Consider the following 21,072-nt stretch of genomic DNA (forward strand, 5'->3'; position numbering starts at 1 on the left):
TGAACTCACAACATTTCTTCTGGTTAGTAAACAGCTGTTAAAGCTAACTTTAACTATGTAGCCATCGCAACAAACTTACATATGTGCTTCATGTAAGTGTAACACTCACTGTAATCACTCAAATATTTGAGGCCAGCTGTATCTCCAGAGGGAGCTGCACAAAATCTAATAAATTGCCTCAACAGATGTCACTTGAGTGAGCTAGCTGCTATTAGCACAATACCACTGGATTTCTGATCAAATTGTTGGCGGCCAAGTTGCACTGTGGGTAATGTAGGCACTAGGTTCTGGCAAGAAAAAATTATGTAATAAAAAATCGATTTTGATACTTTTTTTATTTTCAAACTGTCCATCATGTGTCTAACAGTGTTATAAGAGTGTAGATATAAATAGGTCAGTCCTCTTTAAATACACCACTTTATAGATTAGTGAAGAGAGTTAAGGGACTCCCACCCATGTTAAATGGCTCAGTGCCACCAGTACAAACAGCTGAATTTATACTTTTGTCCTAATAATAACAACAATTTCACTTTCTGTGTCTGATATTCATCCAAATGAGAATCTGTGAGGGTGCCAGTAAAACCTCCTCACCATTAAAAACAACAAATGGCCCACACACCAATGTGATGACTGCAGTTAAAAACAGACCAACTACTGTCACTGCACGGGATACGTCTACTCTGGGGGATATATTTGTACACTTTGTCAAGGCAGAGCAAGGGATTCAATTTGAGCCAGGTCCCCTGGTTTCATGTATGTAACAGTACAGTCGCTCAGTAAAAGGCCATCGCTGAAACAGCGACTCTCCTCTGTGTCGTCAACTCCAACTGAAATAAAAAAAGATGGTGCAATAAGCTTTCCTATCCTCTTTTCTCAATCCTCCCCCTTTCCTTTTTTCCGATGCGTCTCCCTCCATTCTCTCCTCTTTCATTCAATTCCTTTCGCAGTCTTCTCTTCTAGCCGTGCTCCAACGTCACTGTTGCCATAGCGACCCAGGTATTAAGACCGGGCTCTTTCCCTGCTTCTCCAGCTGTGCTAGAGGGAATCTTGGGAAACGTAGTGCTGAAACCTCTCATCATCCAGGCATCCTATTAATTCCCTGCTCGTCACGGCAGGGCTGAGCGGCCAGACCCATCAAAACAATAAACAATCCCCCGGCAACATGTTCGACCCTGGTCACTGTTAACAACTGCAAATAAATAGCAAACCTATGACAAAGCTGACAAAATGCACACAGGTGCGCTGTGGCAGTAAGGTTTCTGGCTTTAATTTAAAATCTATGTAATGTATGTTTGATCTTGGACATGTTATGAGAATAAAATATACTAATAAATAAAACTCTGACACATATTTTGATTTCAGGTGTCCTCCATCGCCACAGAGGCTAATGTAAGAGTCTCCTCTTGTAATCTGCCTCTGTAATCTTTCCTCTCACAAAAATCCTTCTTCACAGATGTTGAGGTTTGATTTTCTCATCTGTAATTTCACTTTCCTCTTTTCCTTCCTTCCTCCCCCTCTTTTATCCACCCCTATACAATATGTCTCCCTCTTTCCTTCTACCCTCTACATACATCACCCTCTAGATTATGCTAATATGAGCTCTTTCATGTCTTCAGTACTAAGGATTTTCTCTAGCCCACGGGTGTGTAAAGAAGCCTGCTATCATCACCAGCCAATTGTAGAGTATTCTCTTCATTCAGCGGCCAATCCTTTGCCTCTCTCGCCTCAATCCTGTCCTAAATGTTGCACCATTGTCTTTCACAGCAGCTGGTCCAATCCAAGAAAAGCACCAGTAGTGAAGATGGGAGAAGATACAAGTTAAGTTTACAGATCCTGCAAAGCGTCCAATATTCTGGCCAGGTAAGGTATAGAAGGTCCATTTTCTGTCATGATATAAGCACTAACAATGTGATGGGTCAAAGTATGAGGATTACAGGAAGCCAGCGATCAAAAGGGCAACGGATGGCTATGGGAAAAAAAAATTAAAAAAATAATACTAAAATACTAACACTCAAGGTCACTGCTATTGCTGCACTGTAAATACAGAGATTGAGGAAAATATTAGTTACAAAAAATAAACACAATCAAAGGGATTTTTTTCTTTAACTGATATTTATTCTGCAAAGCTCTTGGACATTTTGTTGCTTCTAGTAAAGTGAAAAATAGTAAAGATGGGGTTGGGGGACTTACCACTATTCTGTCATGGGGCCAAAGAAATCCTAGATATGCCCCTGCAACGTTAATTCTACGAATTAATTCACCTCACATGAAGCAACACTGGTGTTTCTACCATCTGTAGCAGGATATCTTCCTGTCAGACAAAATCACACACACACACTACGCACAAATAAAGCACAATTACTTCATCCCTGATTTGATCCTTCTGGTCTGTTCACTTCTTGCCTGCAGGCAGAGGAGCTCAGGCAGGCTGAGGGAGGTACAATGAGATAAGAGGGAGGAGGGACAGACTTATGGCTAAAAGAAGGAGATGCTTTGGCCCCATTGATTGAATGGTGGTCCGCGTTCTTTGTCTCTCTAAGCTTTAATTCACATTTATTCCTTCACCACAACACAGCTGTGTGATCCAGCTGCATGAGGCACACATGACACTGGAGAAAAGTTTTTGATTCATGTGGTTGGGATATGGAGACATGTGAGCATGTGATCAGCCCCGACCAGACGGCCTTCCTGTCAGCCATGTTGTGTCAGGATGTGGATGTCTACCAGTCCAGGTCTCCTGCTCCGGATGTCTGCAACTCCAGCTGCTGAGTGTGAGAATGTGTCTGCGCCACTCTGAGGCTGAAACCAAAGTGGTCACTGTTCTGCTTGTCCCTGACCTTCATGCACAACAAACCTCGAGCGTCCACCAACATGCTGAACAGCAGAAAAAAAGAAGCCATCCCATCAAAAGCCCCCAGTTGTGACATACTGTGCGCAAAGACACCTCTCGCAGTGAAACAGCCACCAAACCCAACAACATTGACCACAAAATAATTACAAAAAGGGTGTGTTGGGTGAAGACAAATGAAGAACATGAAAACAAAAAAGGGATGGGTTGGGAGACTGCAGTTTCCAACATGCGTCACCTCCCCTCTCAGGGCAGCGATTAGCCCAGAGACAGACGAGAGACGACCTCTGGAGCAGAGGCCTCCTCTCGCTCCCATCCAGTCCCTAGCACCTGCCAAACAGCATCATGTCCTATGAGCCCTCTCTGTATCAGCAGTTCTCTCGTTCCCGCTCCTTCTGAGGGGGGAATAACTGAGGATAAACCTGAACCCCAGCGGCATATCAGTATTTTGTTCAATTATACCAATGTGACCATGTGAAATCATCCACATCAGGAAGGTAGATACTGTTAGAAATGATGCACATATTCTTCAATAAACAATCCATCAGTGTAAAGAGGGTAAACTCACCTTTTGTAGGCTGGTTGGGTTCAACTGAGTTTTGTCAATGATTTTTATTGCAACCTGGAAGAGACATTGAGAGTTTTTTATGAACATGTCACCATTATAATTCACCTTTGCTTAAAATCACATCCCTACATGAAGCTGAGACGCCTTTCCTACTGGCATCACTGATCCATGTGCATCAACAGCTTCTCAACATCGAGAAATGTTGATAAATATAATTCAGAGGAGAGTAGGAGACTGTTTACCAAAGCAGGTGAGTGTGGGCTGAGGACACTATGAACAGCTCCTTCTACAAGCTGTAGTAAAGTCAGTTTGAGTGGTTTTAATCCCTAGTGACTTCCATTGGCACAGCTAACATGGGCTGTAATGATGGTTTACTGCCAATTTCAGACAAGAAAAAAAACCAAAAACACTGGTTTCAAAGTGTTTTAGGCATCATAGGGACATGGCCTAAAAATCCTGAAACTAATTAACACCACTATCTACTCTATTTAAAGTATTCCAATCCCACATCAAAATAATACACATAATATCCATTTTTGTTTCAATAAGTCCACCTTTTGTAAAGGTGGCTTAAAACAACTAATATTAACTAATAAATCTTTAATTAACGCTTTATCGATCAGATCTAAGCAAGTCATAATAGCAGATTTTGGGTTGCCAGGTTGTAAAAAAAGGCTTTGGCCTGTGTCCATCCTTTTATTTGGTGATGATGCAGTTAAATGTTAGTAATCAATTAAGAAGGTAGGTGATACATTCCTATCAGTCAACGTGGCTTAATTTCTTATAGCTGATCTGTAAAGTTGTATTAAATAGCTTATTAAACATTAATAAAGCAATTAGTTACAACTTATAAATCTTTCATGAAGTGTACTTACTAGAGAGTGGCACCTATTTATTTTATCATTTAGTATTCAGTATTTAAACCTTGTCATTCTTCAAGTTACTGAACAATGGACTGGAATCATTTCTGTCGAAATCACAGTGAAAACTTGAACAGAGAAAATCAAGTTAGACGAGGTTCAATTAGGAGGTAAGACAAGTCTAGACAGTGAGATTTACTTCTTTAAAAATATGACGATGAGACTGAATCAGCGACACCAGCTCTTTCTTGCCTTTCTTCACCCCACAAACATCAGCCTCTCATTCATCATCTACTCATCCATCTCTCTATCCCCTCCTCCCTCCCTGGACCTCCGGTGCCCCATGTCTCACCTCCCTGCCCGTCAGGATGTGGCGGGCCAGCTTGACCTTGGCAAAGTTTCCCTTGCCGATGGTCTTGAGCAGGCGGTAGTTGCCGATGTGCGGCTGCTCGTCGGAGCAGGAGGCGATGGAGTTCCTGCACCGGGCGCCTAGCGAGCGGCTGGACTGGCTGGTTGCCTTGTCTGAGCGGCTGGCCCCCAGCGACACATGCTGGAAGACAATGAGGGGGAGGGGGTTAAAGTGAGCAGCAGCAGCAGCAGCAGGCTGGCAAAGGACCTCTGTACCATTGGAGCACTGATGCTCCACAGAAGCAAAATGATCTTTGAAGGAGCTCCTTCTGTCTCGCAGAAGGCGAGGGCTGCACACCTAAGAATATGGAGATCCGAAGCTGATTTTAGGCAGAAACTAAAAAGTTTGACAGCACAGGTCCAGGGAACTCCCTGTCTCGCTGTGTCATTGCTCCGACAGAGTATCTGCTGCATGTGGAGTAGCTGAGCAGCCGTTAGTTTCACAGATGAGTGTGTATCTCTGACAAACGTAAAGGTGGTTACAATACACAGCCCAGCTTTATAATCTATTGGCAGACTGAGGAAGTAACATGACAAACCCAAAAAGGACTGACACTGAGCTGAGCGAATGCGTGCCCTTCACTTCTGGGTTAACAGCTCATGAACACTTGAACATAATATTTCCATTTTGGGTTCTGCATCATTGTCTTCAGAGCTCTGCTCCTTGACTGCTCGAAGATGTCTTCATGCAGTGTGACAGACTGTAAATTTAATATGTTCACTGCAATATGAGGTCGCCCTGAAGCTTTCACTGCCCTGTAAACAGTTAGCTGTGCTGCTGCTGCTGTTCCATGTTACCGCCTGATGCTGCTCGACTCTGGACCCCAGTGCTTCAGAGTATTGTTGTGCAGTGATGATAGAGTCCAAAGCTTGAGTCACAGATAATTTTCAGCCAGTAAACAGAGCAGAAGAGAAAAGGAGGACAACAATGTGCATTTACACAAACAAAGCGTGATGTATTACAGTATGAAGTGGCTTCTTGTCATGTGACAAAACAAGGAGAGACACAGAGGAGGGAAGACAGAGAATAGAGGGTGGGGGGAGGAAAACAACAGGCCATACCAAGACACAGAGAAATCAGGATATCTGATGGGGAAGGAGCAGAAAAGATGGAGACAACCAGAGAAAAGACAACTAGTGGAGAGAGGGATGTAAGAGGAGAGTGTAAAAAAGGGAGCAGATGCCGGCACAGTGGTCCCTGGCCAGTCCCACTCCCTGAGGCATCACACTTCCATCCCCCCAGCATGTCATTTTGCTCTCAGCTTCACACACACACACACACACAAATGCAAACACAGCCACGCAGCCTTAAGCCCCACCTTCAGACACTCCTGTCTTCCCATGCCTCCATTCCTGTTCTCACGCCCCACCTACAGAGCCAATTTGGACTCTCTTACAACGAGTCCCAACCCGGAGCACTGGGGGCTTTTGCAGCGTGCAGCAGAGTACATTAATCCACCGACTGTAGGACGCACATTCAGCCAAAGCCTCACCTGTGCCAATGTGGCAACACAGTGTTTCACCCGGTCAATTCACTCATCTGTCATCATCGCTTAATTGTGGAGTGATGACAGCAGATCGAGATCCATTCTAATGGAAGGATTGGATCTGCATTCACGATCAATCATGCACGTCGTAAACTCCCACACACACACACACACATATATATGCACATCAAGTTACACACACACACACACACACACACACACACACACACACACACACAAATCTACTGGCTTAACCATTCCTCTGTCCTGAAAGCTCTGCTAACAAACAGATGGAGGGGGGTGTCTTGCCAGAAGTGTTTTAGGCAGAGAAATGACATAATGCAACGTCAATCAGTCATGTCACCATTTTGATGTACATTAATGATGAGCAGGCCTATAGACAGACAGACAGACAGACAGACAGACAGACAGACAGACAGACAGATAGACAGATAGATAGATAGATAGATAGATAGATTTTACATTTGTGGACTCTGTTATTCTGTCTGTCTTACATGAATAAACCCCCTTTCTTTCCTGCAGGCCGCTACTGTTTTGCACTGTACTGAATGTACGGCGCTGTCTGACACCCACTGGCTCTGGGGTTGGGTGCTTTGTAGGCTGCGCAGCAATGGACTGCACATCATTTTACGCAGTAATCCCCTCGCTTCATGCGAACAACCCAGATATTCTCTACACATTTATTTTGGCCTTCTGTGCTCTTGTCCCACCCATCCCAATTCTGTGGAATTCACGCACGCGCACGCACGCGCACACACACACACACACACAGAGAGAGAGAGAGAGAGAGAGAGAGAGAGAGAGAGAGAGGCAGCAGCAGCAGCAGCAGCAGCAAGGAGTAGCTATAATGTGACATCACTCTCTCTCCACAGCCTTATAATAAGAGGTGACGGCTGGTTTTCAGGCTTTCTGCGCATATCCGCTGAGTGTTATCGTATGCGGATGGACTCATTCCGGGCTGCGCAGACACTCAAGGTTAGCCCATTTTGAAAGAGCCTGTTCCGCTAAAATATCCATCCAATATAATCTCCAGAGCCTTTTCACCTAATGAGGAAAAATAGCACCATCTGTGACCCCAGTCTGCACTGTGAATAAAGCCTGTGAAGGCCACAGATATGAGGAGATCTCCGTTGATGAGGATGCACGATTTATCTTTTGCATGCACACAAATACAGGCTATAGGCTGTAATTGCACTTACATGGTCTCCAGTACTCCTGTCGTTTCCAGATGGTAATGCAGATCGAGAAGACATGTTGTTTTCTTTCTCCCCTTTCCCTGAGTAAGAATCACGGTGTGTTTGCGCGGATGATATAAAGGCTCCACAGACAGAATAACATCCGCAGATGCGACCCACCGTCCCAAATCAATCTGCCTCTTCTCCAACCGGCTGAGCCGTGGTCGAGAGGAGACCTCTGCCTATCATGGCAGCAATGGATATCTGGAGGGGGGTGTCCTTAAACAAGCTGCATTTCCACCATGCACTTTGCAAAAATACGGCCGATCAGCGATGCAGCAAATGCAATGCAATGCAAATCCCTTGCATCGAATAAGTGCTAAAATGCGGTGATGTTTGGCCGGAGCCCAGCGTCTCTGTGGCGACTCTCCACCCCCTGCCTCATTTCGCCATACAAAACAAACACGGCTCCTTCTGGATGTGTGTCATCTCCGTCTGTCATAATACTGACCGACAGGCTGTAATCTTTCGCTCTCACCCCGCGACGCCAATGCAACCCGCTCCGCTTTGCAGCAGCTCGCAGGAAAACACAGCTTACGGTGCAGCGGGGAAAAGGCCGAAATGTTCAGAAATCGGTATTCCCGGTCGGTGAGATGCGCACCACCGTCAAGTCAGGAAGGCGACAGGCAGACAGGAGTTCCGGTCGTTGGTGTTGAAGCGAAAGCCTTGATGGAAACGAGCATTCATTTTCTAAATAACAATAACGATAATGATCATGTCACACGATTGTTTTACGTTTTAGTTCGTTTGATCTGTTCTATTCCTTTATTTAACATTTATCTCATGTGATTTTATTGTCATTATTTTTATTAAATGCAGTTACTTGTTGCCTAATTGTTGTGGCCTAATTATTTAATCGTATTGTTCTGAATTGGTTTATCTTGGTAAAGCACATTAACTCTGTTCTGCAACTTTATACTTTATGAAACAAAGTTTTATTCTTATTATTCTTATTCTTATTATTATTATCATTATTACTATTTTATTGAGAAAGCCTGTAGTGTAAAACTAAACTGGTTCCAATAAAAAAATCTAAATAGTTAAAAACACTACAAATGAATAAGCCTTGTGAATATTTCATAGCAATAGTATGAAACTACTATTAAAACGTGCATTAGTGCTGATGAAATGATAAACTGTAGGCCACACTTTTCACTTGACACAAAGCTCCTTTCAAAGAGATACAGATGAACAGGACTATGTACAGATAAGTTTTCCCACTGACGAACTCGAACGCTAGAATTAGCCTAAGCACTGCTAAATGTAAATAAATACAAATTAAATGGAGTACTAAAATTATTAAAAAGTCAACATATCCATTACAGTGTCAATAACACCACAGTGGTCTGTTGGTTGATGTGTTTCACTCCATCCATGCGGGCAGAGACATGATCAGCATCCCGGGCCTGGGAATCAATCAGAAAATGGGTGGATCAACGCCCCAGTTCGCAAAAAACGACAAATGGCTTTTATTTTGGAAACCAAATCTTGGAACTTCCTGTCTTATCCGTCTAACCGTATTTCGCTTGACGCAGTTGAGATGCGCCACATCAGAGATGCTGACAGGTCCAACACAACACAGCCCACTGCCGGTTTTACCAGCGTAGATTTGTGCGTAAATTAGCATAAACTCTCCAAAGATGGCCGAAGTACAGAGCTTCACCATCCACATCTCTGATTCATCGCACTGTTGGCTGCTTCTCTATGATCTGGTGTTCATGACAAGTGCCGTGGCAGTGGCCTGCACAGGCAGAGGAGTAGTCTGCGCTGTGATTGCCAAGGTTGTCCTCTCAGATAAAGCAGATCCTTTAAAAAGACAGAGGTATCACTCCACCACATGGAGCTTCTGTGATGCAATAAAATCTTCTGAACCTTGAAAGACTGGAAAAACGTTTTGAATTAGTATGAGGTGTGTAAGACCTGATTGGAACACTGTTCATCCCTCTTTATGGGCTTCATGTCTTAACCCTGTCCTCTTCACTCTATACTGAAAACTGCGTGTACCCTCACAACCATCTGATGAACCTCATGGGGTGGTTACACACACACATACACACACAGGAGCAGTAGCACTTTAAAGCATCTCTTCTTCTGCTCCTGAAATTATGATATTTCCGTGGATACTTTTGTCGTCACTCTGTCCTTGTAGTTCTGCCTGGTGTACTTGAAATGGCCCACTTTGACCCCCAGGGGTCATCTCTGGGATTTGCCAGAGAGAACAGAGGTGCACACATCACATAGTGCGTGTAAGTAGTTGGTCCCCACTGAACCATGAGGGTCTGGATTTGTAAATAGCTTATTTTGGTGTTTTGGGGTCTTCTATTGTGATTATCAGCCACACTGGGAAGGAGAGAGAGCTCTGCTTGACCAGAAGGCCATGTCACTGTGAAGGTGTATACCTGGTAATTTCAGCTGTCTCCTCTGGGCTCCATATATCTGACTGGTCATTCTTGTTTTTCAGTGAGCCTGACACCAGCCTTTAGATTCTGCTTGGTCTACTTTTATGTCTCTCTTCCCACTCATTCCCAAGAAACTCTGGTCTCTCATTTCCACTGACCCTCTAATTGCTACTGTGATCTTTAAAATGTTGGGCTAATTCTGCCAGACAGATCCCTCCATCCCCTTTTCCAGACGTCCTTTAGTTTAGGAAGCAGTGGAGCCAGTAACCCCGCATGTTTTCTGGTTAGATCCAACTTCTGCTTTCTGTCATCTCCAGCAGTTTGCATGAGCAGAGGAGGTCCACAAATCCCCACAGTGACAATGCTCACATGCTGATGTTTAGCAGGTATCAACCCCCGGCAGTGTGTGAAATAGTCATGAAATTTATTCTGTTGATCTGGCATTCTCCCACAGACCAAAGACATGCACATTAGGTTAATTGGTGACTCTAGATTGCCCGTGAGTGTGAATGTGAGTGTGACTGGTTGTTTGTGTCTGTATGTCAGCCCTGTGATAGACTTTTGTGCTGTCCTGGGTGTACACCGCCCTCGCCCTATGCCAGCTGGGATTGACTCCAGGCCCCCGCAACCCTGTAGGGATAAGCAGTATAGATAATGAATGATCTGTGCACATGGACACAAATTTGTACCTTCTCAGTTCTATTTCAATTGGAAACATGGTTTTGAATGAATGAAGTGTTACATTCATAAACGGTAGCAGAGTCACAAAGAGGTGGTTGGGGTGGATGGCAGGCCTACAAACTCACTCCACACACCTGGGGTCACATCCAGTGTTTAAACCAAGTTTAAACAGAACCATAAATAAGTGTAATAATGCTGTATTCACAACAAGCAGATACTTTGCTGTCATGAAAGAAGTGAAAATCCCTGCACATATATACAAATCAATACATTAAATTCTGTGACTATTTCACTGCCGTGACACTGGGTTGCAAATTGAGATACATTAGTTTGAAAGTCATTAGATTATATTTCATGAAGAACTCTCAAGAACTGACATGAGTCTGGGTTGGTCCATCTTAAGGCAAAATATATCACATAGCCACTGGAGCAGTAATTAAGCAATATATATACTTTAACTATTGGTTTAACAACATTGTGGCCCAAACACTGAAAAAATCACAATTTCAGAGGCTTTGTGACCTTGGTTGCCTGTTTGGTTTTCATTTGCATGAAAATGTGACACATGTAAATTCTGAGAGACAAACTGTGGTGTGGTGTGGTTGGAAGATATATCCTACAGCCAACCATGGGTGCAGAGTTGGTTCAGGACAGTAGAGACATGTCCTTACCAATGTCACGGTTGCTGAATTGTCCCTACCAATATTTCTGCCCATCTCAGACGATGGTGCCATTTTAACTCCCCTCTGTATTACTGGTCAGATCTTTGCACCAACTCTGAGTTGCCAGATTTGTGTGTTTCCTGCAAAATGTTGGTTATTATGATAAAGACTGAAAGATGGGGGGATACTCGACAATGATCTGGAAACTCGCAACTTCAAACTGCATTAGGCATTGTTGACCAGCTGGAGCCCGGCAGTATCAGCAGTGGAGTTGTTAATGAGCAGTGGTGAATCTGAAACCGTGAGTATTTATAGCTTAAAGGTGTAAATGTCACAGAATTGAAAATATCTTAATCTTAATCTTAATCTATTTAAATTTCAATGGTCATTTCTTTCCTGAAACTCCTGTTAACATCAACACAGACAGGTGAGCTGCAGGCTCTCAGCTGACTGAAAAATAATACAACAGTTTGTTTTTGATATAATTCAAAGATCACTTTGAGCATTGCTGTGGCTCTGTCTTGAAACTTCAACAAAATCAACAAACTGAAAGTTCAGAGCTGCAGAATCTCAGGTGAGATTTGAATATGGCTCACAGCAGACAGCTGGTTCTCACAGAGGAGCTCCTTGTGACATTTTCTTTCAAATCTATCACGTCAAGATTTCTATTAATCAGAAAATGCTAAAATATCTGTTTAAAATCAAAGAAAAAAAAAATGATAGAAGTCAAGTCCAGTTTCAGGAAACTTATATCAGCAAAAACATATATTCCAATAATAAAACCAAACCAACATCCCAGCACCGAGTTAGCTGTACAAATGTCACAAAATCACTTTAAACCTCAACTGCAAGGAGGACGCCATCAGGTTTATGCATGAATAAGTACAATCTGTTGCAGAAGCTGATTGGGTCATTGAATTATTGCATTATAACTAATATAATCTAATATCTATACAGTTAGTTATTGATGTTATTTCATTTTATCACATTTTGAATATCATTTTATTGTATTTTACATTGCAAATGGATTCCTTGTCTTTGTCTTTGTCTTTCCTTGAGTTTGCACTGTTGTTTCCAACAGCAGTTTGTCATGTAAGACTTCACAAAATCCACTAGAGGGAGGCAATGTGTAACTAATGTCACTAACCATAAATTGGTAATGCATTCAAAATGTAATAACTGTGATGTGATCCATATGATATTTTATTATACAACTTTGAACAATCATGACTTCTTTGTGGGTTTATTTGGTGTCAAGCAGACAGAAAATTCAAAGGCTGAGCATCGAAAGATTTTTATTCTTTCTGCATTAAGTATTTATTTAAGGAATAATTCCTCCAATTGCTTGGGCATAATATACTGTACATACATATGAGCAGACAGCATGGTCTTGCTACTTTGTTATGCAATAACTCTGCAGGCCTCCAGGCTTCACCACTGAGCCGCCTGGGGGTGTTTCAGACGGGCAGGTGCCCCACTGCCCCTCAGCTGATTTCATGGTCCACACCAGTCCGTGCTTATGACCTGTTGTGTAACACAGACAGGAGAGGGCACATGGTGCTCATACAGATGCACTGAGGAACATGAAAAAGATGAGTGAGTTCATATGTCAAAGGTCAAACGGACCAATTGTAAAGCATGAGAGGGCAGGTTTGTGGCGCACCGTCAGCAGGAGGGCGGAGAGGATGTGGAGTCATTAGGCTCCAACTTTAACTCTCTGCAGATGAAAGATGGACGGGGGTTCACGAAGGGGTGAGAGAGGCTGCTGAGGCCTCATGTTGCATTCACAACACATTTTGGTTGGTGGTGTTTAGAGCTTTCAAATCATTTGAACTCATTTGGGCTGCAAGAAGAATGCTGATGTTTCTAAAGTCTGGTGATAATTATTCTCTTTTATCCCTGCACAGTCAGATGAAGATGAGCCACAAAGAAAGGAACACACACTTATTATGAATATTTCTCTGTAGACTGAAATTATTGTTAAGACGCTGCACCAGATGACAGAAGCAGTATTCATTTCATGTCTCATGGCACATCCTACTTTTTCTAACACTAATACAATCAGCTATACCCTGACCTGATCTCAGTCTGCTTGAGCTGAGTGAGCCACAAGAAATCAGACATCTGCATGTTTTAATTACATGTTTGTTCTTCATTTAATAATCAGCAGTGCTTCTATAACATCTTTTAGACTGTTTTCTATTGTTCAGTGGAAACAAAGGCTTAAAAAGCTTTAAAATTTTCTTAGATGCAACTGAAAAATAGGACACATTTATCAAGTAACTTATCTCTACCCACAGTGAGAAGTGATCACATCATTGACTGAAAGATCCTCACAGTCTCTTATTTTCTTATTTGTGTAAAGTCTTTAATATTTCAGGGTCCATGTGAAATAACATACAACATACAAATAGGGATGATAATAGACACCTGCCTGAAATGTGAACAAAAAGAAAAGCAAAGTGGAGCAGGGAGAGAAGGTAGCGGTACAGTGCTTTGACATCAAGATAAATGGAAAGTGATTGTGTGTAAAGTCCTCGATACATTCAAAAACCAACAAACCAGACTAGTGTAATGTCCTATCAAATGTGTGTTTGTACCACTGCTATAGAAAAAATAAACTAAATGAATTGAAAAGAAATGAAAGCAGCATCTAATTCGGATAACATGAAAGGTTATTCATTACAACTAATAAAATACACCACTGTACAAAAGGCACCCAAAGTAAAGTAAGGAATATTTACATAAAAAAAAATAATACCATGAATTGTTTTTATTTATCATTTAACTTCATACAAAGTGCAGTGAACAGAAAAAAAAAACTAGATCAACTAGATCAGGTAGTAGATCAAAGTATTAGGTTTAGCCCCCCCTTTGCCTTTAAAACAACACCAGTTCTCCTCGTTCACCTGCACAGTTTTTCAGGTTGTTCCAGCATCGTTGGAGAACCTGCCACAGCTCTTCTGTGGATTTATTCTGTCTGTGTGTGTCTTCTGCTGAGATCAGGACTCTGGATGCCAGACTGTCTGTCTGACTGATTTGTGAGTTGGGGTATAAGTGAAGGATTTTTACTTTAATCTTTCACTTAAATTGAAAATTTTATTTCTTTAGATATAGATTTTATACATTTAGAAGACACAATATTATTGTCTTTGACACCTGTAATATAACCTGCAGTTTTAAGTGAATACACAATGTTCAGCAGCGTGTTAATGATTTCCTCTTGTACGTTTATTGAACCTTCTGCTCTTTTTATTCTCTCGTCACTGCATTGTTTTTTAATGTCATAAACTGTTGCTGTTGAAAGTTTAATGTGCATCCAAAAAGCAGCTTAATGATAATTGGCATTGCTGGAATTTAACACAATAGACAGGTTATGCTGCAGGTCAGCACAACCCGCCAACAATGTGGAAACAACACGGCCTGCAATCAAATGGAATGAAGTGAATCTTTGGCTCCCTGTGGGTTCTGGTGCACAGGTCACACTTGTGTTTACCCTCTCTTTCACCTCCCTCTGAGAGCAGATAAGCTCTCTTTTGGGGTCTAATGTTGTGAGTTTACTCTAAATCCTACCTCAGATTTGGGTTTCCTGCAACACCTCTTCCTGATGGGGTACAGAACACAAACTGCTTACGCAAATAAGCCGGGGGAGAAGGCACAGGGAGCCAAAGGTGAGACCCTGTTGCCATATTTCACATGAGGAACCATTGTTTAGCTTCAGACTTATTCCTTGCCATGCAAAGTAGTTTCCGTTCTTGCAAATGGCCAGAGCCAATAAATTTGTTGTTAACGGCAGGGAACAGACAACTTACTGGCAGGTAGGGGAGACCATGACAAAACAAAGTAGGCCAAACTTCTTCATGGACACCGGAGCTGCTTTTAGTCAGACAAACAATGCATCACCTTTGCTCACTGGCAGACACAAACATGTTGTCATCCAAGAAAATATTTCAGGATATTTCCAAATATGAGCAAAGAGAAGTCGTTGATTCCTATGATGACTGACTGACTCATATACTTATTCTTAAAGGTCCCATGCTGTATAAAGGTATATTTCCATGTGTTCTTTGATTATAAAGCAGGTCTAGTTTCTATATTAATGCTGTGAAAGTATCAAAGTGTGCAATCAACGGAGAAATACACACAGCCTGTATTCAGAAACTGTGTTCAAAAAAAGCTGTCAGGACTTCTGAAACTTTGTGATGTCACAACAAAACAGTCACGATCAACTCAGGATTTGTTTACCTGAAATCTCCTATATTTTTATTCAATCATTCAAGAAGACCTGTGGTAGCAAGAGCTCCAGGGAGAAAGAGGAGATGTAAAACTAGATTGAGATGTTTTTCTGGTACTAAAAAACACAACTATATCTTCTTATGGATATCAAAACACCAGAAAACTGTAAAATATGGGACCTTTAAATGTTTCCCAATGTAGTTGTTTGTAATTGCACAACAAAAGAGACATTATGATGCCAAGGTTTTCATTTTTCACATTTGCTAACATGAGCCTACCAGTTCAGCATATCAAAACATCAGCTCCTGCCTCTTTTTCTTTTGGAGCTGCTATGACCATGTTTGTGTTTGCGGGTTACAACAACAGAAATTCCTCCCAGAGAGTAAAGGTGAGGCCCTTAGGACAGGCCATGGAGTTCCCTCACAAATACATAGCCTTTAAGGATGTCCGTTTGTCCACCCTGTTTTCCATGAAAAGATCTGACAGCACAGTCACTCACTGTCATCCCCGCTCTCTCTTCTTTCTTCTGCCTCTCATCTATTTTTAACCCTCCGTGTTTGTGAAGTTATTGTGGGAGCTGCACAGAATGCAGCACTCAGTCACCAACAACAAGAAGAGACACAGTTATTCTAATCATGCGAAACCATGAGCTTTTATTCCTCTTTTCAAAATAGAGAAACGCCTTTTTTAACCCTGTTGCATGCTGAGTTTTTCTGTTCACTGCAAACACAACTGAGAGAAAACTAACAAACAACAGCAGTTGCAGTTAATTTCACAATTTGTTGAATGTATGTGTATAAAACTATTACATTTATGAGAATATACGACATTCAGCTAGCAGCTATAGTATTTTGGCTGTATGCTGCTCATTTTAATGCAAGGAGGAACCACCTAGTGCAAACCTGATGAAGAGTGGTGGGAGGGTAACCAAAGATAAAGATTGACTGCTAAAATTAAAACTGAACCACTTTTGGATGAATACAAATCTTTGTTAAACTTAAAAATTATACAAATAATGTGACAATGTACAAATATGAATTATTTCAGAAGAGTCTGCAGCCGTGCTAGCAGCTCTGTGAGCACTGTTTTAGCTGAACCCTAAAATCAACATGCTAACATGCTCACAATGATAATGCTAATACTGATGTCTAAGCAGGTGTTTACCATGTTCACAACTCAGTGATGAAAATACATTTAAATTCATCTAAATACATTTAAATAGTACTGTACTTAAGTATAATGTTGAGGTGCTTGTACTTGTACCTCTGTTTCATGCTTCTTTATAGCTCTACTCCACTACATTTCAGAGGCAAATATTTCATTTTATACTCTACTAAATTTATTCAGTTTCTTTATCGAATTATTACATTTTCATATATCACTATAGATTAAACTTTCTATAAGTAATTTACCAGCTGATGTTAAAGTGAAACAGAAATTAATGTAACAATAATTATAATCCATTATAATAGAATGAGGCATTCTGAATAATGAGTACTTTTACTTTTGTTTATTTAACTATATTCTCATTTAAAAAATGCTTCTGTGCTTCTAAAATGGAAACATTTTGAATGTAGTATTATTTAGTATCGATGCTATAGTAGTATATAGTATAGCATATTATTTTTACACTTTGATACGACAACTTTTAGTTCAGAAAAATATTGCATTACTTCTTCCACCACTCTCACTACCTGCAGTTAGCATGTTAGCATTCTAACATTTGCTTATTAGCACTAAACACAAAGCACAATTGAAGGTGATGTGTCTGTTGTTGGTTTTGCTGATATCTGGATCATGTTGTACCACATTTCATGATAAACTCAGCAGTTGTTGAGATTTATCACCCTAAACCACAAATGTCAACCTCATGGTGGCGCTACAGAAAAAGTCAGGGGGTGAACAAAGTCACTAGATTTCACATCTCACTATTAATGTCTGTACAAAACTGTATGGTCATCCATCCACCATCCCACCATCTCCAACTGGAGGTCAGAGGTTTTCCATCTTGTTTACCACCATATCACTGGTTTATTGCCGCTGATGCTGAGCGTCTTGTTGTAATGAGGCCAGGTCTGTGAGGCCAGGGGATGTGCTCGCATAAATACAGACATTCAGGACCAACAAAGTCACCCCCTGTTTTTTTCTCACTATTATATACATGTCAAAATAGTTTAAACAAAGGAAAACAAATAACTCCACAGGTTGGGATGTTTACAGTGTAAGTGGCATCAGGCCAGCAAAGACCTGAGCAAAATATTTATATCAGTGCATCCACCCATAACTTTTAGCACAAATCAAATCCAACAGCATTTAAAGGAATATAACCTGATACATGCACATGTTTTGTTGATACATTTTAAGAAAGACGTGTGATTTAAGATTTTGTCAAAGTTTATTTTAGATTGCAGCCCCTGCTTTGAACAAAGGTGAACTTCCTCTGCTCCGCCCGCAGCCAGGGCCTGAGAATGATGATTTAATGTGGCTGTTGATAAGGAAACAAACAGGCTGGCGTGTCTGCTCCGTCTGACCTGGAGCTGCGCGGGCACCGGCAGGCAGGGCCATGCACCTCCTCATCGCTAAATAAAGATGCACTTGATGGATACATGGGGATAACATAAATCAGGATATCCCATCAGGAGTGACGAAGTGCACCATTGTTTTGGTTCAAGTGGGCAGCCATCCTGACAGACAGCGCATACTGGACATGGGAGAGGACAGGAGGTTCTTTCTATTGAATTTCGTCCTGATGGGTCATGTCAGAACAGGCCGTTTATGTGTAGTTATGCAATGTGTCGGCTGTCAGGACCACACCTCAACCAAAAGTAGACTAGACTAAGTGAGTAAGCCATTTTTGACATTTGACTGACATTTGAATTTGACAATGCAACTAGGGCGAGGGCTGTTACAGGAAAGCATGTGTTTGAGGTTCCTTTGGTGGTTAAACCAGCACATAACACAAAAAATCTCTGATGACATTTTCCACCACAACATCAATTGGTATTTTGATGTATTAAACATTTGAGTTTGGTATTTTGGAAACTTAGTGTAGCCAGTCTGTGCAATGAATATTGGGATATCCTTTGTACCTCGTTGCATAGCTACTCTATAACAAAGACGACTCACTACATGCAGCCCCCATGGTATGAAATGGTATACACATCCTGTCTGCTAGATGGGTGTTGCAAAATGATACCAGCTAGCTCATTCAGACTGATGTGACTGGTATGAAAATATCTAACCTAATCCAGGCGTAGCTGTCTGCATCCTTTAAGAAAGGAAAGACAGACACCTTGTTCCTGTTATTACAGCCTATTGCTGCACAAAGCTTGGGGATTTTTTTTTTAACACTAACTGATGAATTTCTTGTCTGTGTCAAGACAATACAACAATACCATACATGACAATACAACACTAGATACAGCACAAATTTGTGCCTGATTTTGCGGCTTGTTTTTATCTGTTAGCTTATCTGTTAGCCATATCATTAATAATACTCTTTTTTACCTTCAGAAACAGCTAAATAATAATAATAATAATAATAATAATAATAACATTCATAATAATATTCATAATAATATTCATAATAATAAGCACAAGTTTTATTCAGTTTTATCTTTTAATTGATGCGTTCACATACAAGTTCTCTTAACTTCTGTGTTTCTATTTATTGGTAAGTGAAACTGCAGTAGTGAAACCAGACCAGCGCCAACAGAGAGAAGAGGTATCTGTTACCAGATGTCATCAGAGACAGTTGTCAAATAAAGTTAATTTTTCTCCTGATCTGTCTGAAAAATGCCATTTGAGTCTCAGAATCTTTGGAATCTTTGTGAAAAATTGATCTAATGTTTATTTTCCTAACTATGGGGAAAAAGATTCATAATTCTTCAACCATTGGAGTGTACAGACTCAGCCCTCCTGCTGGTCTCCTAAAGAGGCAGGGGAGTGGTGAAACCAAGCACCTACCTCCGGGGCTGAAAAATGAAGCCAACAGTGAAGTGCCAAAAACTGCAGTTCCTCTAATGACCACTGGAGTCTGGCTCCAACAGTGAGTCAGTCCCCATAGACTCTCATGTTAAAATGTCCAACTTTACAGTAAAAATAAACATGTTTACAGCCTGGTACAAAAAACAGTTTTGGTTTCTAGAGCTAATTTCCTCCTTCATGACAACTGAATGTGAAGCAAATTTTATATAACTCATTTGTTAAAATTTTTATTAAGGATTAAAATTATGCATAATTGAGGGCGTGGTCACTTTGAGTGGCAGATGGGTGAGCATCTTTGCCACTAAGCGATATGCACCCAAACCTTTTTTTTTTTGGATTAGCTGGGAGTTTGGCAGAGTCAGGCACTGCCAAGATGGCAACAGCAGCAGCTCACTCTGAGCTTCAAAACCACTCTTCAGAAACCTATGGGTGATGTCACAGAGGCTGCATCCATCTTTATTGACAGTCTATAGGCTACATATGTTTGTTCTGATGCACTATTTACAATGTCCATACTTTTTCTTATAGTTGTTTATACATCTGTTTGTTGTGATGAAATATTTTCAATATAAAAAAACAAAAACACAACCACGTGACACAGATACAGGGAGTGATTCTAAGTGCACTGTCCCCTTTCCCAACTGTCTCTGTATGTTGTTTTTGTTGTTGCGAGCAGCTGAATGTTAAGCTCTCTCCCTTGTGTTTATCATTGAGTACACTTTAGGTACAGAACAAGTTGAAGGTAAAAGTCTGACCAGAGTCTCAGTTGAATCATGAATTACTTTCACTTTAGTAATGCAGTCCTACAGTAAAAACTGTAGGAAAGAAAACTTCATTGTAAATAAATTTCACAGTGCTTCATGTCTAATTACAGAGCAGACAGTCAATATGTTGATTACTTTTGGTTGATTTCTCAAGAGTCTGTTGGTACACAGACAAGAGTTTGGTGAGGACGTATGTGTGTGATTGACAGTGATGGTAAAACAGTATTTAGATTAAAAAGTCATCCTTTAAAAGTATAGTTTGACATTTGTGGAACGCTTCTTGTCAGATGAGAAGATTAATACCACTCTCACATCTGTCCCTTGAATATTTGTTGAATCTGGTTGTTGTGGTTTTACAGGGGAGTTACCTGTGTAGGAAATATTTTTCACTGTGACTTCCTGGAAAACACACAGTGAAGGAAGAATACTGGGCCAGACCTAGAAATAGTTCCATCATGTACCTCCCTGCAAAACCACATGTCTTCATTCTTATATTTGTGTTTGTATACAAATTAAACAAATAAGATGTAATGTGTTATTTGTGATCTTAGGAGGTCCTGGTAGGATGATTTTCTTTCTGACCTTTGAACTGAGCTCGGCTAACTGTTTCCCCCTGTTAGCAGTCTTCATGCTAAGCTAAACTAACCATCTCCTGAATCTCTTACATACCTCTCTGCAGAACACCAAGTTAGTGTCAAGTATTTCATTGCTTGTAATTTTAAATGTACCAATGTCTAACATTTCCACATTCATTTCTTATCTTTCAAGCAGCAGTTGGTTTCGTAACTACTTGAAACGATGCTGCAACTTGCACAACAGTGGCAGCTGTGAATCTGCAAGATTTTAGGTTTACAGTTAGGTTTACATTATTACAATGAGCCAATGAGGGTAGAGAGCAGGAACCATTTTGAAAAGT

The 21,072-nt window shown here is 41.1% G+C and overlaps 1 protein-coding gene across 2 annotated transcripts in view; it reads right to left on the bottom strand.

Moving 5' to 3' along the window:
* mark4a (MAP/microtubule affinity-regulating kinase 4a) overlaps positions 1–8,036 on the bottom strand; it is a 28,694-nt gene extending 20,658 nt beyond the window's left edge. For both annotated transcript variants that reach the window (XM_071460500.1, XM_071460501.1), the window contains exons 1-3: positions 7,392–8,036; positions 4,629–4,826; positions 3,417–3,470 (exon numbers count right to left, since the gene is read on the bottom strand). In XM_071460500.1, the coding sequence (XP_071316601.1) occupies positions 3,417–3,470; positions 4,629–4,826; positions 7,392–7,445 (306 nt within the window). In that variant the 5' untranslated portion in view covers positions 7,446–8,036. The remainder of the gene's footprint in view (positions 1–3,416; positions 3,471–4,628; positions 4,827–7,391) is intronic.
* Between the last annotated feature and the right edge of the window lie 13,036 nt (positions 8,037–21,072).

The sequence above is a fragment of the Trachinotus anak genome, unplaced genomic scaffold (assembly GCF_046630095.1).
Source record: "Trachinotus anak isolate AG129_WGS33_773 ecotype Australia unplaced genomic scaffold, CSIRO_AGI_Tana_v1 ptg000024l, whole genome shotgun sequence".
Taxonomy (NCBI): domain Eukaryota; kingdom Metazoa; phylum Chordata; class Actinopteri; order Carangiformes; family Carangidae; genus Trachinotus; species Trachinotus anak.